The 16,665-nt window shown below is 43.3% G+C and overlaps 2 protein-coding genes across 2 annotated transcripts; both read left to right on the top strand.

Moving 5' to 3' along the window:
- The first annotated feature begins 10,281 nt into the window (after positions 1-10,281).
- On the top strand, positions 10,282-12,220 carry LOC129163790 (piggyBac transposable element-derived protein 4-like). Its single transcript, XM_054742461.2, has 3 exons — positions 10,282-10,464; positions 10,629-11,567; positions 11,654-12,220. The coding sequence occupies exons 1-3, from the start codon at positions 10,282-10,284 to the stop codon at positions 12,062-12,064; spliced, it is 1,533 nt and encodes a 510-aa protein (XP_054598436.2). The 3' UTR covers positions 12,065-12,220.
- A 1,804-nt stretch (positions 12,221-14,024) lies between these two features.
- Positions 14,025-14,999, top strand: LOC107380643 (olfactory receptor 2AT4-like). The gene has a single exon (XM_015951940.3). It carries the CDS (start codon positions 14,025-14,027, stop codon positions 14,985-14,987), a length of 963 nt encoding a protein of 320 aa, XP_015807426.1. The 3' UTR covers positions 14,988-14,999.
- Positions 15,000-16,665: the final 1,666 nt, after the last annotated feature.

Raw genomic sequence — 16,665 nt, 5'->3', positions numbered from 1 at the left:
TTCTGCCAGAGGTCTAGAATTGTACATGTCTTAGAAAAGTTTACTACAATATGTGTTTTATTCTTTAATTTTACTTTTTTTCCTTATTTATTGTCCGCATGTGTTTTCTTGTAATATCTGAAAAAATTAATTAAGCCATATCAAAACCAAACACAGTGGGTAAAGTGCAATTAATAAAGTGATGATTTATGATTTAATCTCTATCTCTAGAGGTGACTTGAATCATGCTTCATCGCTGTGTAAAAATTATAAGTGAAGTTTGTTCAGCTGATGAAGCCAACTGTTTATTTTATTTGAGAAAATGCTAAAAAAAAAGGTTGTAATTTTATTAAATACAAGGTCATCAATTCAAATCAAACATGAGTTTGCAGATATTTGTCCATGTCTGATCTAGATTTTCCATCCATCCATCCATCCATCCATCCATTTTCATCCGCTTATCCAGAGTCGGGTTGCGGGGGCAGTAGCCTAAGGCGAGACGCCCAGACTTCCCTCTCCCCAGCCACTTGGGCCAGCTCCTCTGGGGGAATCCCAAGGTGTTCCCTGGTCAGGTGAGAGACATAGTCCCTCCACCGTGTCATGGGTCTACCTTTAGGTCTCCTCCCAGTTGGACGTGCCCGGAAAACCTCACCAGGGAGGCGTCCAGGAGGCATCCTGACCAGATGCCCGAGCCACCTCAACTGGCTCCTCTCGATGTGGAGGAGCAGCTGGTCTACTCCGAGCCCCTCCTGAATGACCGAGCATTTCACCCTATCTCTAAGGGAGAGCCCAGCCACTCTTCAGAGAAAACTCATTTTGGCTGCTTGTATCCGCGATCTTGTTCTTTCGGTCACTACCCAAAGCTCATGACCATAAGTGAGGGTAGGAACGTAGACCGACCGGTAAATCGAGAGCTTCGCCTTCTGACTCAGCTCTCTCTTCACCACGACAGACCAGTACAATGCCCGCATCAGTGCAGATGCAGCACAAATCCGCCTATCGATCTCATGCTCCAGTTTTCCCTCACTCGTGAACAAGACCCCAAGATACTTAAACTCCTCCACTTGGGGCAGGACCTCATCCCTGACCTGGAGAAGGCATTCTACCCTTTTACGAATCAAGACCATGGTCTCAGATTTAGAGGAGCTGATTCTCATCCCAGCTGCTTAACACTCGGCTGCGAACCGCTCCAGTGAAAGCTGACGTTCTGATGAAGCAAACAGGACCACATCATCTGCAAAAAGCAGAGACCTGATCCTCAGGCCACCAAAATGGATGCCCTCCACACCTTGGCTGTTCCTAGAAATCCTGTCCATAAAGGTTATGAACAGAATCAGTGACAATGGGCAGCCTTGGCGGAGTCCAACTCTCACTGGGAACGAGCCCGACTTACTGCCGGCAATGTGGACCAAGCTCTGACACCGGTCATACAGGGACCTAACAGCCCGTATCAGAGGGCCTGGTACCCCATACTCCCGGAGTACCCCCACAAGGCCCCCCGAGGGACACGGTCAAACGCCTTCTCCAAATCCACAAAACACGTGTAGACTGGTTGGACAAATTCCCACGCACCCTCCAGGATACTCCTAAGGGTATAGAGCTGGTCCAGTGTTCCACGGCCAGGACGAAAGCCACATTGCTCCTCCTGAATTTGAGGTTCAACAATCCGAATAGACCTTACCATGAAGGCTCAGGAGTGTGATCCCCCTGTAGTTGGAACACACCCTGCGGCCTCCCTTTTTAAATAAGGGGACCACCACCCCGGTCTGCAAGTCTAGTGGGACTGCCCCTGATGTCCACGCGATATTGCAGAGCTGCTTCAGCCAACACAGCCCCACAACATTCAGAGCCTTAAGGAACTCCAGGCGGATCTCATCCACCCCTGGAGCCTTGCCACAGAGGGGCGTTTTAAACACCTCAGTGACCTCAGCACCAGAGATTTGAGAGGCCAGCCCAAAGTCCCCAGACTCTGCTTCCTCACTGGAAGATGTGTCAGTGGGATTGAGGAGGACCGGAATCTCCTCAAAGCCGTACGGAAGTGTTGCTATATGGTCTAACCGAACTCCTCCCATGCCCGGGTTTTTGCCTTGGCGACCACCCGAGCCGCGTTCCACTTGGACTGCCGGTACCTGTCAGCTGCCTCTGGAGTCCCACAGGCCAAAAAGACCTGATAGGACTCTTTCTTCAGCTTGACAGCATCCCTAACCGCCGGTGTCCACCAGCGGGTTCGGAGGTTGCCACCACGACAGGCACAGACGATCCTGCGACCACAGCTCTGGTCGGCTGCCTCAACAATGGAGGCACGGAACAGGGTCCAATCAGACTCAATGTACCCCGCCTCCCCCAGAACATTTTGGAAGTTCTGTTGGAGGTGGGAATTGAAGCTCCTTCTGACAGGAGACTCTGCCAGGCATTCCCAGCAGACCCTCCCGATATGTTTGGGCCAGCCTGGTCAGACCGGCATTCTCCCCACCATCTGAGCCAACTTACCACCAGGTAGTGGTCAGTTGACAGCTCCGCCCTCCTCTTCACCCGAGTGTCCAAGGCATGTGGCCGCAGGTCAGATGAAACAACAACAAAGTTGATCATTGAGCTGTGGCCTAAGGTATTCTGGTGCCAAGAGCACATTTGGACACATTTGTGTCTGAACATGGTGTTCATTATGGGCAATCCATGACTGGCACAGATGTCCAATAACAAAACACCACTCGAATCCAGATCGGGGGGCCATTCCTCCCGACCACACCTCTCCAGGTCTCAATGCCATTGCCCACGTGAGCGTTAAAGTCCCCCAGCAGAACGAGGGAGTCACCGGAAGGAGCGCTTTTCAGCACCCCCGCCAAGGTCTCCAAAAAGGGTGGGTAGTCTGAACTGTACCTGCTCGGCGCCTCTCAGTGGGAGCAACTCCAGAGTGGTAGAAAGTCCAACCCCTCTCAAGGAAGCTGGTTCCAGAGCCATGCATTGAGGTGAGTCCGACTATATCTAGTCGGAACCTCTCAACCTCCCACACTAACTCAGGCTCATTCCCCACCAGAGCGGTGACATTCCATGTGCCAAAAGCCAGCTTCTGTAGCTGAGGATCAGACCGCCAAGGTCCCCGCCCTCGACTACCACCATCACACACTGCACCCGACCCCTTTGGCCCCTCCCACGAGTGGTGAGCCCTTGGGAAGGGGGACCCACGTTTCCTCTTCGGGCTGTGCCCGGCCAGGCTCCATGGGTGAGATCCCGGCCACCAGGCGCTTGCCAAAGTGCCCCACCTCCAGGTCTGGCTCCAGAGGGGGGCCCCGGGACCCACGTCTGGGTAAGGGAAAACGGTTTCAATTTATATAATTCATCATAAGAGGTCTTCGAGCTGCTCTTTGTCTGATCCCTCACCTAGGACCTGTTTGCCATGGGTGACCCTACCAGAGGCAGAAAGCTTCTGACAACTTAGCTCCTAGGATCATTGAGACACTCAAAACCCCTCCACCACGGTAAGGTGGCAGCCCAGAGGGAGGTTTTCTTTTATTTATATAAATTACATATATTTGTCACGCTGAGCAGGAGGTTAGGACCCAAAAACGTAGAACACACTAGACAGGAGCAGATGTAAATTAGTACCGTAAATCCTCTAATACAGGCCGGTATTCAATTAAAGGCCGGGTCTCCAATTTTGGCCGGTGTCGGAGTCAGCGGAGGTGAATAATGGCCGGTCTCATATTGTGGCCGGGTGGAATGTGGTAACAAGCAAGTATGAGCATTTTAGCAGCAGGGTTATAGTCCCCAAATCAACCAGCAGGAGGCAATAGAGGTTCACACAGACCTTTATTAGGCTTTTTCTTCAACGCTTTGTAACGCTACAGACACGCTCCTACCACACAGAAATATGGTGTCAGTTAACCATGCTAATTCAACCCGCTCCACAGAACAAACACATCACCTTCCCTGTGGCTTACAAAACACTCACACAACACGCAAATCAACACATAGGAACTAGCAGAAAGATAGGAAACACATATAACACAATACCCAGAATGCACCTGGCTTACAACCCCAGCCAGGTCATTACACTATCAAGTTCAAAGAGAACGTGCTGATTATGCTGCAGAACACTCTGGGGAGCAGCAGTAGGGGTTGTATGAACTAGTCAACTTCACTATACAGTAATCCCTCGCTACTTCGCGGTTCGTTCATCGCGGATTCGCTGCTTCGCGGATTTTTTCTTTGGAGCATTTTTCAGGGGGAATTCGCAGATTTGCGGTATTTTTCACTGATTCGCGGTATTTTTCTATGCGAAATATCAAGAAATTATTGTTTTTTTCTTCATCAATTTCATCATAAAATGCACTTTTTGTAATAAAACTAAAAAAAACAAGTATAAATTTTTTTTTCTTGAGTTTTACCCACAAAAAGAGAATGTGATCATACGATAATTCAATAGGGAGCGTGGTTTCACAGACGCGGAAGTGATAGCGTCGGTGAAACGCCGGCTGAGCTAGGAAACCCCCGAGCGTTCGAGCGTCAACGAAGTGACACGGAAATGCCGGGCTTTACAGAAGTAAGTAAGATAACTTACTATGAGCTGATAGTTCGTTGGATTGATCGGTAGGTTGGAAACTCTGATCATGAATCTGAAGAAACGATGACTGAGTGGTGAGCTGGAAAGGCGACTTCCGTTTATAGCCGCGGTTTGTGTAGATCTTTTAGAACTGCAGTTCAAAGGTAACTCATGAGGTGAATATGAACCCAGGTAGCAGTTTTTCTTTAGGATTGAGAGGAGATGCAGGAAGATAATAAACAGACAGGACAGAAAAATAGTCAAATAAAAACAAGTTAGTTTTTGTACCTGGTGGTTGCAACAAACAGACACCATTGAAGGTAATCAGAAGTGAGGAACAGAAAATGAAATAATTATTTTAATGTTTAGAGCAGCAGGAACTCCGAGAGGCTGCAGGCGCATCAGTGAGTTTGCGGCCGCTGCGCAGGGGGAGGGGGGAGAGGGCTGAAGCAGGGGGAGGGGGGAGATGGCTGAAGCAGAAACTACCGTTGTTAAAAGAAATGTGTTTAACTTTGAAAATGTGGGCGCAATTTTAATTGTCAAAAACTCCAGCGAACCATTAGTTCATTTTGCTCAAATAGAAATAGAGGCCTGCCTCTAATACTGGCCCTCCTTCCAATAAAGGCCTGGAGCTTGATGAGCTTGAGTCAAATACAGGCCCGGCCTGTATTAGAGGATTTACGGTAAATCCTTTATTTAAAGGAGGAGACTTGATCGAGTGATCCAAAAACAAAAACAGAAGCTCACAACTGAGCACTGACTCGGGCAAAACTCGGGAGGGAACAGAACAACGTAGACACAACGATGGACCGACAAACACTGAGGGACAAGACAGGGCTTTTAAACACAGAGGGAGGTGATCAGGGGAACAGTTGACAGGTGTGAGTGAGATCTAGAGGGAAGGCAGGTGCATTCAATAAACTAAATGGGGAAAGAACAAAGCAGGAAGGAATAATCATGGGACATAGGAGGAGAACCTGGAGGAGGCTGGGGACAGAGGGACACAGAACATGACAATAATTGTTAAAATGTTTTTTGAAATATTGTCAAAGGTCAGAATACATTTATGATGAACGGAAACAGACCATTAAAGGGGCATTATCGAAAACATGACGGAAACGTGATGGGACTGGACTGCGGCACCAGGTATGAATGTCAGCTCAGTTTTTTTTCCCAACAGAGGTGCCCACCAGTCTGAAGTTGCAAGTGGAATATTCTAGCCACGGGGGCAATGGGGGCTGGGTGGTCTTCCATTAACCCTTTAAAGGGTCATTTCAGAACATACTGGCTCAAGAAAACCCTTTAAAAATATGAAAAACTTGCAAAGTATCCCTTTAAATAACCAATTAAATAATATAAGAAATTAATCAACCATTTCAATACTTCATTAAATTAAATGGATTAAATAAAAAGACTTTTGAATTATTTATTACTTCTTTTGTTTCATTTTAAAATAGTAATCAACTAGGGCTGCACGATATTAGGAAAACCTGCGATATTCGATAACAGTGCTTAATATTGCGATATCAATATTACTCACGATAAATGAACAAATACTAAAGTATACAGTGTTGATGTCGTCTGGCGTGTGATGTCTGCTCTGGGTTCAAAGCAAACAAAAACTAATGCATGAATTCCATGACAACATAACATTTTTATTGCAAAAATATGCAGCTGCACCTGCTACTGTATTAGCAGCAAAACAACAAACTGCATGCATGCAGTTTCTCAGTGACTTTAAAACATCACCTCCAACATAGAACATTTTCTGATGCTCCAAATACAGAAAAACACCCCTTACCAGGGTTTTTTGAAGAAATAAAATAAATCAGAAAATATGTTTAAATGTTAAATAATAGTCAACATCACTTACATGCAACAGCAAATTCTCTCATTGCCACTGAGCATTTTCTCCACTTATGTGGTTATGATATAAGGCTGTTGCTGTAATTGGGAAGTGAACTGTGCTGGGCCAAACTAGGAGAATATTAAGATTTTCTGAGGGAAAGAGAAAAACAATTGTCTACCTTTCAGAAGAGGAACTGGCAAAAAAACTACATGGAAAATATGTGAAAACGTTTGTTTTTAACCCCAAATTGAACAAGTTTACCTAGATCTTAAAAAGCAGCTCAGATGATGAAACTGCCACTATAGCCCACTTCAGACAGGCCATGAAAAACGGAAATTTTCCGGACTCTGTCCGTAAGACCTTTGTGTCTGAATACAAACATCCGGATAACGTGTTCCGGAATTTAACAGGACGAAGCCCCTAGTAACAGGTCCGGACTTGTTACGGACAGGGTGGCTGCTTCAGACTGGTGAGGTAAAGTTCCGGACAAGGGGGAGGGGGAGGAGGAGGGGACCGGGGGACGCTGTGCGCACCTAGATAGCTCGCTGCTGTAGCATGCGGCGAACCATGGCAGCTCGCCTCCTACGGTACCGCCTAGACGCGCAACGGAGCGCTTCACACCGCTTCAGTGATTCCTTTAACCATTGAGCTTCATCATCCAGGTCTCTTATGCGTCTTAGTGTGCGCAGAATTATGCTTAAGCGCCTCGTGATTTTTATCTTGAGAGGCGCTATAGAAATGATATTTTCTTCTTCTTCTTCTTCTTAACATAAGTCCGATTCCCCCCCCACCCCACCCCCACCCCACCCCCCGCCGCCGTCAGGCATCTGGAACTTTTCCCTGCTGTGTGAACGCAGCCGAAAGGACAAGTTCCGGTACAAAAGTGGTTTGTCTGAAAACACAGTTCCGGTTAAAAACCGGATTGAATTGTCCGCAAATGTTCCAGAATGTCTATCTGAAAAGGGCTTATGATTCTGATAACAAGCTAACAAATTGAACTAGCTCCTCTTAAGATAACTGGCTAGCAGAGCTTCTGACTGACAGTTTATGTGCAGCAGCAAATGAACTATCCTGATTAACAAGGTTATAAAAGCTCATAAATGAAAAATCATTTGATGTGTGGGGGAACTTTTCCAGGCCCTCTTTAGCAGGGTGGGACTGGGAGGAGAGTGCTGTAGCCTTTTAGCTGGAAGCTAACCAGAGCCTGGGGCTAACATCACCACCTGATGGAACACTAGCAACATGAAGGTGGGTTGGTTCACCGGCATGTGTCGGAGTCAGCCCGGTTATTATCAGCTGCTTAACGACACCGAGCGGACTCATGTTCACGTTTGAAAGTAGCGCTGGTCCCAGAAACCTCAGCACAAAGTGCGTTCGTTAATCTGAGCCAGCATGACGAACAAGGGAAGCGAGCGGCAGCGGAAAGCGGGGGCGGAGCGGAGCAGAGATAGTGGAATTTTGGGGTAAGGGTCTACGTAGGGGACGGGCGTATTACGTGAACGGACCCATCTGATTGGCCGCATATCAGAAGGGCTACATTTGATTGGACAAATAATACTTCCACATAAAAAACAGAGCTGGTTTACAAAAAGTTGATGTATGACACGAATGGAAATGTTTGAACCAAACAAATGTTTGGTTCAAACATTTCCGTCGCCGTTTTTGACGTGCTTTGCGATGGGCCTATCGCACGTCCTGTTATCGCTATGACGATAATTTTTCCATATATTGTGCAGCCCTATAATCAATCAATTCGATTTCCTCTACTTATCTGACATGGGATCATGGGCAGCAGCCTAAGAAGAAAGGGCCAAATGTCCCTCTCCACTTGAGCCAGCTTCTCCGGGAGAATCCTAACCAGATGCCCAAGCCACCTACTCTGGCTCCTCTCAATGTGAAGGAACCCCTCCCTCCCATATTACCAAATTTCTCTCCCCATCTCTAAGGGTGAGCACAAACACTTTGCAGAGAAAACTAATTTCAGCCAGTTTTTTTCCATTATTTCATTCTTTAAGTCATTACCCAAAGCTTGTGACCATAGATGAAGGTACTTGGAAAGCAAATCAACTGCTAAATTGACAGCTTTGCCTTCCAGCTCAGCTCTTTCTTTACCATGACACACTGGGTACAACGGCCGCATCACTGCAGACGCAGCATCAATCCGCCAATCAATCTTGCGTGCCATCTTTCCCTTGTTTGTGAGCAAGACCCTGAGATACTTAAACTCCTCCATTTGGGACCTTGTCCCTGACCTGGAGAAGACATTCTACCCTTTTCTGACCCAAGACCATTCTAACCCAGTGTAAATAAATAAATAAATAAATATTGATTCTGCATTAAAAACACTCAGTTCACAATGACAATGAATAGTGATAAGATGATAAATAAGTTCATTACATAATTCATACACTGTTAAAAAACATAAAAAAGACAATATCTTTTTTATTGCAATCCAACAACTGAGCACACTGAACAGAAGCAGCAGTTATATGTACAGATTTGAAATGCAAGTGCTACAATTGAGTAGTTTAAAAAAAGAAAGAAGAAAAAAATGTACAGCTTATCCTTTTTAGTAAGCCACATACTCATGGAATCCATTACAAACACTAATAAAACTACACTTACTTAATGAAATTAAAACCAATACGCTGCAATGATAATTGTGTATCAGCCATTTTAAATAGGCTAGGTTGGCGTTTTTCTGCAAAACGCATAAAATGAAGTGCAACTGAGACATAAAACGTTTTCTGAACTGCTTTTAAATTAGTGTAAAAAAGTAATTAGTTAAAGATGTTCACTGAATCAATGACAACATTGCACTTTTAACCACAAATTTAACCCTTACCTCACATTAGAGCATTTTTTTGTGCTGACACGTGTATTTTTGTGAATAACTTTGGCTATGTTAATGCAATTTATCTAATTTTTATGGAGGATGTGTATTTTGGAAGGAATTACAAAAAAAAGTTTGAAAAAATATTCAACCTACTTTATTAAAACGTGGAAATCATTTTGTACAGTTAAGCACATTGAAGCATTTTTTTGTGCCATTGACTTTCATGTAAATCATATATTTTTAATTAGCATAAATATTGGCATAATTTTAAAAAATTATGATTGTGCCCGTGTTTACAGTCTCATCACAAATGTAAGAAGCAGTTTTTACTGTTTTTCACTACATGGCATACTTTCTCCATATATAGCAGGGCAATGGCTGACCCAGCATTTAAACTGAATGATTTAGCTGCATTTCTTTACCTCTGACTGCCCGTTATAATACATATTTTGCAAAAAAATGGTTTGTGTGTTATTTAGAGATGCCATACAATAGTTTGCATGTGTGTGTTCTGAATTTTTGGTAATTGTGCTTTTTCAGTGTTCTTTCAAAAAATAAGCCTGACTGAATGTACAAAATTAGCTTATTCTGCAAAATAGCATTTTGACATGTGTTCCTTTGTGTGTGATTGTTCAGGCATGCGTGTATGTAGGTATCAAAGCACTTTACAGATCTTCAAAGGACAGATCTGTGATCATTATCTGGAGTGGTTGAGCAGGTGTGGGCCATGGGAGTGTAGGGGGGGGGGCACAGGTTCTCACACTCTGTTGACTTCATGAATATTCATCAAAGGCATGCTATATATCAAAAATTAAAGGATTTTCTGCTAAATTTCAGATACTCATTCACAATTTTACTTTTGCAAAATGTTATTTCAATAAGTACAAAGCATTTGCATGGATGAAAGCTAAGATGAAGGCTGAAAAACTTCAAAGGCGTACATTTGTTTTTCAAAACAAATTCCTGCAGAATCGAATTTTGTTTACATTCAGTAGGGGCAGCTTACACAGGTGCACCAATTGACTAAAAGTACATATATGAGACTCAGATCAGGATTCATTTCTTTGAACCGCAACCATGAGAAGAAGATTCAATGTGAATGAAGCCCTGGAGGTGTTTCAGCAGCTTGAGGAAGAGGGAGAGTCAGCCTCATCCTCATCCACGGATGACAGCTCTTGTTCGGATGAAGAGGCTGAAGATCAGGCCTTTACCCCAGGGCCTGATTCAGGGGAAGAAATGGAAGAAGGTTCAGATGAGGAGGTGGTTGCTGCAGAGGAGAGATGGGACCATCCTTTGTGGCAATCAAAGAGCGGGATCGCCTGGTCCCCGACACCCGACACCAGGATCCCCTTTCGGGCTCCAGACGTCCGCCATTGTGGGATCACCCGCCTCGCTGTCAGCTACATCCAAACTATTGAGGACAGCTTCGATTTTTTTTAACTACAACAATCCTAGATGTAATAATAAAATACACCAATATAGAGGGAAGAAGAAAATATGACGATTGGACAGACGTTGACCGCGTGGAACTCCGGGCATTGTTTGGGTTGCTCATCCTCGCTGGTGTGCACCGTTCCCGTGGGGAATCATCTGCCAGCCTCTGGGGGGAGGAAACGGGGAGGCCGATATTCAGAGCCACGATGAGTTTGGGAAGGTTCCACATGCTGACTGCAACATTGCGCTTTGATGACCGCTTGACCAGGGCAGCCCGCCGGTTGGTGCAGCAGGACAAGCTCGCTCCCCTGCGGGAAGTGTGGGACCTCTGGGCGGCCCGGCTCCCTCTCGCCTACAACCCCGGTGAAGATGTCTGCGTTGATGAACAGCTCGTCGGATTCAGAGGTCGCTGCAACTTCAAGCAGTACATGCCCTCAAAACCGGCAAAATATGGCATCAAGCTGTGGGTGGTGTGCGATGTGGCCACTTCTTATGCCTGGGGGATTATTCCCTATCTGGGCAAGACGACTCGAGACGCCCCGGCAGAAAGGGGGCAAGGGAAGCGGGTGGTGCTGGAACTCACGGAGGGTCTGAGCGGCCGCACTGTCACCACGGACAATTTTTTCACCTCGCTGGTTCTTGGAGAGGAGCTGCTAAAAAAAAAAATCTGTCTTGTGGGAACAGTTAGGCGCAACAAGCCAGAGTTGCCCCCACAGCTGCTCCAGATGAAAAGCAGAGCGGTTCTGTCCTCCCTGTTCGGCTTCACCTCCACCGCCACCGCGGTGAGCTACATTCCAAAGCGCCGGCGGAACGTTCTGCTCCTCAGCACCAAACACCATCAGGTTCAGATCCAGGAGGGACCGCAGCAGAAGCCGACCGTAATCATCGATTACAACCGCTGCAAAGGGGCAGTTGACAACTTGGACAAGGTAATTTATTTATTTTATTTTGTTTTATTATAATTCACCAACCTAATTGCATATGTAATTTATTTATTCATTTATTTTTATTCCAGCTCGTTGCAACATACAGCTGCCGCCGCAAGACCAGACGTTGGCCCATGTCGCTCTTCTGCAACATGTTAGATGTGAGCGCCTACAATGCCCTGGTCCTGTGGCTGTCTGTGGAACCGGCCTGGAACCAACAGAAGAGGAGCATCCGTCGAAGGCTGTTCTTGCAGGAGCTTGGGACCTCCATGGTGAGACCAGCCCAGGCGAGGCGCACTCGCTTGCCGCGGTCCAGCAGCGCTGCAGCTCTGTTGGAGGTGCAGCAGCAAGTGGAGCCAGGTCCAGCCCAGGAGCAGACAAAGAAAAGATGCCACCTTTGCAGAGGGAAGAGGAGCGTGCATGCACGCTTTTGCCATGCATGTGGACAGGCTGTGTGCAAGGAGCACTCAACAGCTGTGTGCTCAGCCTGCAGCTGTTAGCTCACTCCCCTCTGTGTTTCTCTCTCTTTCTCTCTCTCTCTCTCTCTCTCTCTCTCTCTCTCTCTCTCTCTCTCTCACACACACACACACACACACACACACACACACACACACACACACACACACACACACACACACACACACACACACACTTTTTCTTTGTTCGTGTGCTTTAATAAAGTGTTCAACTGGTCATCTTTGTAAGTGCATTTTTTTGTGCTCTAATGACTTTAACGTGAGTATTTTAGAAAATATGACATTACACAAAAACTACAAAGTGAGCAAAAAATATTTTTATGCCTATTTGTGACACTCCAAGGCTGTGACAACTTACCCACAAAAAAGGTCATCTGGACATAACACACAAAAAATGATTTGATTTTTTCATTTTTTGTACAGTTTTCAAACTTCGGGTTTTGCTAATAAACCTAGCAATAAAGGGGTTAAATCTGAGAAACACACACATATTTTATTATATTTTGTTAGGGCTGAAGCCAAGGATGAAATTCATGTAAAAAAATTGGGACTTATGAAATATTATATAATATTTATATGGGAAGCTTTCTAAGTGCATTTTTTTGTGCTCTAATGACTTTAACGTGAGTATTTTAGAAAATATGACATTACACAAAAACTACAAAGTGAACAAAAAATATTTTTATGCCTATTTGTGACACTCCAAGGCTGTGACAACTTACCCACAAAAAAGGTAATCTGGACATAACACACAAAAAATGATTTGATTTTTTCATTTTTTGTACAGTTTTCAAACTTTGGGTTTTGCTAATAAACCTAGCAATGAAGGGGTTAAATCTGAGAAACACACACATATTTTATTATATTTTGTTAGGGCTGAAGCCAAGGATGAAATTCATGTAAAAAAATTGGGACTTATGAAATATTATATAATATTTCTATGGGAAGCTTTCTAAGTGCATTTTTTTGTGCTCTAATGACTTTAACGTGAGTATTTTAGAAAATGTGACATTACACAAAAACTACAAAGTGAGCAAAAAAATATTTTTATGCCTATTTGTGACACTCCAAGGCTGTGACAACTTACCCACAAAAAAGTTAATCTGGACATAACACACAAAAAATGATTTGATTTTTTCATTTTTTGTACAGTTTTCAAACTTCGGGTTTTGCTAATAAACCTAGCAATGAAGGGGTTAAATCTGAGAAACACACACATATTTTATTATATTTTGTTAGGGCTGAAGCCAAGGATGAAATTCATGTAAAAAAATTGGGACTTATGAAATATTATATAATATTTCTAAAGGAAGCTTTCTAAGTGCATTTTTTTGTGCTCTAATGACTTTAACGTTAGAAAATTTAAACGTTGGGTAAGGGTTAAAATAAAACAAAAACAACTTTTTTTTTAACAAAAAGTACAATTAAATTGGATTCAAGTGTATGAAATAATATTTTCTTCTAATTATCTTTTCAGTACCAATACTTAAACTACCTTAAAGAAAATTAGGTCACATTTTGATCTAAGTGTAACACTTTACATTATCAAGTTAGGAGTTTCAAGTTTATCAAGCTGCAGTCTGGAGACTTGGACTACTTTATTTAACAAAATAAATATTCTTCACATAAACATGTCACATCGGTGGTACAATTAGAAGAAATCTTGAGGGAAAGTTTCCCGCCTGGGATCCATCAGTGTACTTAAACTGTACACACAACATGCTCAGTGTATCCACAGAGTTTTTTCAGTATGTTCATGTAAACAGATTTAACTTTGCCTGTTTCTGCAGAGAAATAACTTATGTTCTGGTTTATGCTTTATTTACTTTGTTTGCAAACTTGTTAGACCCTAAGAAGACATTTTCATGTTTTGTGACAAAATTTTTTAAATGTTTGTTTGACATCTTCCATGATTTTCTTTTTAATATTTTACATCTAATAGCCTGAAGTATATTTTCCTAACTTGTTTAATGTAATCTCGAGCATGTTGCTCACTAACGTAACAACAATCAAAGACTTTTTCCTTCTTGGATTTCCTGGCCTGTTGCCAGAGTATTATGGACCTGTGTCAGCATTTCTCTTTTTGATTTACTTGGCTATATCTGTTGGGAATATTTTCATCCTAGTGATTGTCATTTGTGAAAAGTCTCTTCGAAAACCCACATATCTCATTTTTTGTCACTTGGCATTAACTGATTTATTATTTGGCACAGTGACTCTTCCAAAAGTTATATCAAAGTACTGGTCTGACAACAGCATTGTTTCATTCTATGCTTGTTTTACACAAATGTACTTCGTTACATTTTTAGGTGGAACACATTCTTTTATTCTAATGGTGATGGCTCTTGATCGTTTTATAGCTATTTGTTCTCCACTGCGTTACACATCACTTTTCACAAATACTACAGTTAATGGGCTTTGTGGGATTTCGTGGATCATGCCAATTTCATGGATGATTGGTATAGTTATTGATACAATGAAACTACCGTTTTGTAACTCCAACATCATTGTTCAGTGTTACTGTGACCATATTTCAATATTAAGGCTCGGATGTGAGAATGCACAAGCTTCTGCAATTGTACCATTCGGAATTGCTATGTTTTCTTTGCTGGTCCCTCTCGGATTCATCATTATATCATATATTTTTATCATGATTGTTGTTTTGAAAAGGTCTTCCTCCACGGGTCGCCTTAAGACTCTGTCTACCTGTACACCACAGCTCATCATCACTTGTCTTCACTACTTTCCAAGATGCTTCGTGTACATGGCATATATTGTGGGATTCACATTCAATATTTCACTTAATATAATCATTGTAATGATGTACACTCATATACCTGCTGCTGTCAACCCACTCATTTACTGTTTCAAAACTCAAGACATCAAAGAAATCTTAAAAAAGAAATGGTCAAGAGGAAAAATTAATTTTACTTCAAAAATAACTTAAATACCACATCTATTCTGGATACAAAAATATATTTTTCAAATGCATTTTTGACACAATCAAGTGGAGTTTATACGTTCAGATCAACTCTTTGTATAATCCTTAGATTATTTATCAGTTTCTTTTGTAATTCCTCAGATTAAAAAAAAAAGCATGGAAACATGCATTTTGTGTTAAAGCTCCCCGGGACTGGAGTAAGTTACCTGCAGATTTATGGCCAATCTCTTTGTTTTGTTTATTAGTAAATCTGTTTATGAACATGTGATGCATACCTGAAACTTTTTCATTCCACTGCTTTATAGCCCTTTTTTGGGGGGTGGGGGTCTTCTTGGTTTTCAGGTTTGCTATCGGTTTGTGCTTTACATCTTTGCACTTGCCTTTTTTGCTTATTGACTCTACTGTCTTATTCTTTATTTGTTGTAAGGTAGGAGGACCCACTCAAAGACAAGATGGTTCATCTCAAGTGGTTTTAATCTCCTAAAATATTTGTCAACAAATGAAAATAAAATAAATATATAAATAAATCAGCTCCACATACTATGTACAAATGTAAACATGTTTTAATGTATTTATCAGCAAATGACGGAGGTCTAGCACTACTGACTTACTTGTCTTTGAAATATTTGCAATGGTATTGTCATGATCCTGCCATGTTCTGACCTCCATGCTACCACCATCCACGTCATCACCCTTCATGCATCACACCTGGCCCCCTCATCAAGCTCATGCCATACACCTGCCTCACCAGCTATATATTCCACAGTCAACCACCAGCGCTCTGCCAGATTATTTAACGCGCCTGCAAGTAGATCTTCAAGCCTTTTCATCCAGCCTGATCATCGCCTACCGAACTCGTTTCACGCGTGACGCTCACCAAGAACTCTGCCTGCCTCCACAACCTACGCCTGACCACGACCACATCTTGAACCTACATTGTTCTGATCCACGCCTGTCTTCGAACACGTCTCTCACCTGCTCCTCGCATCTGCTTCGTCTCAGCCTGGTTCCGATCCACATCTGTCCTCAACCAAGTCTCTTGCCTGCTGCTCAAACCTGCTTCATATCATCCTGGTTCTGACCCACGCCTGCCCTCAACTCTGCCTTTAACTGAACTCTGCTCCGGTAACATCTCCTCTTAGCTTCAGGCTAATAAAGACCGTTTTCTACCGCCTACTGTGCTCTGGTGTCCTTACGGTCCTCCGCCATGCTTCACGACAGATATGTTTTATTTAGCAACAATATTTTAACCATTTAAATGGAAACTATGTAACTTTTAAATATTTTTTAATCATTTTCTTGGGCCAGTATGTGCTAACATGATCTTTTACATGATTAAAGGTGTGAAACACTCATTTAATCAATACCTGTGCACTGTTTCCAGGAACTAGAAATGAGCCAGATCACAGCTGAGCTTCAGATGGCAGGTTTTCAAGTCTTATTTCCTGATATGTGGACATCTCATCACAAATTGGATTAACTCATTCACTGCTAGCTGTTTCCTGATCGGTAAAGCCCTTCGCTGCCAGCGTTTCCCACAGTTTTTACTGTATTTTTTTTAAGAGTCACAGAATGTTGCGCGCTAGGATGATGTCGGCACCAAAACAACCAAAACAAAGCGGAGACTCACTTCTTACATCAGGAAGAATCCGAGTTTCGAGCGTTATCCGTTCTTTCATAATCC

Source organism: Nothobranchius furzeri, chromosome 13 (genome assembly GCF_043380555.1).
Source record: "Nothobranchius furzeri strain GRZ-AD chromosome 13, NfurGRZ-RIMD1, whole genome shotgun sequence".
In the NCBI taxonomy this organism is placed as follows: domain Eukaryota; kingdom Metazoa; phylum Chordata; class Actinopteri; order Cyprinodontiformes; family Nothobranchiidae; genus Nothobranchius; species Nothobranchius furzeri.
Note: the sequence above shows the minus strand (reverse complement) of the source record. Positions and strands in the feature narration are given on the sequence as shown.

Bases quoted from the DNA above. Each gene is read 5' to 3' on its own strand.
- LOC129163790 (XM_054742461.2), top strand. From the start codon at position 10,282: ATGAGAAGAAGATTCAATGTGAATGAAGCCCTGGAGGTGTTTCAGCAG. The intron at 10,465-10,628 runs GTGGTTGCTGCA...TATTGAGGACAG, and splicing joins AAGAAGGTTCAGATGAGGAG to CTTCGATTTTTTTTAACTAC. The intron at 11,568-11,653 runs GTAATTTATTTA...TTTTTATTCCAG, and splicing joins CAGTTGACAACTTGGACAAG to CTCGTTGCAACATACAGCTG.
- LOC107380643 (XM_015951940.3), top strand. From the start codon at position 14,025: ATGTTGCTCACTAACGTAACAACAATCAAAGACTTTTTCCTTCTTGGA.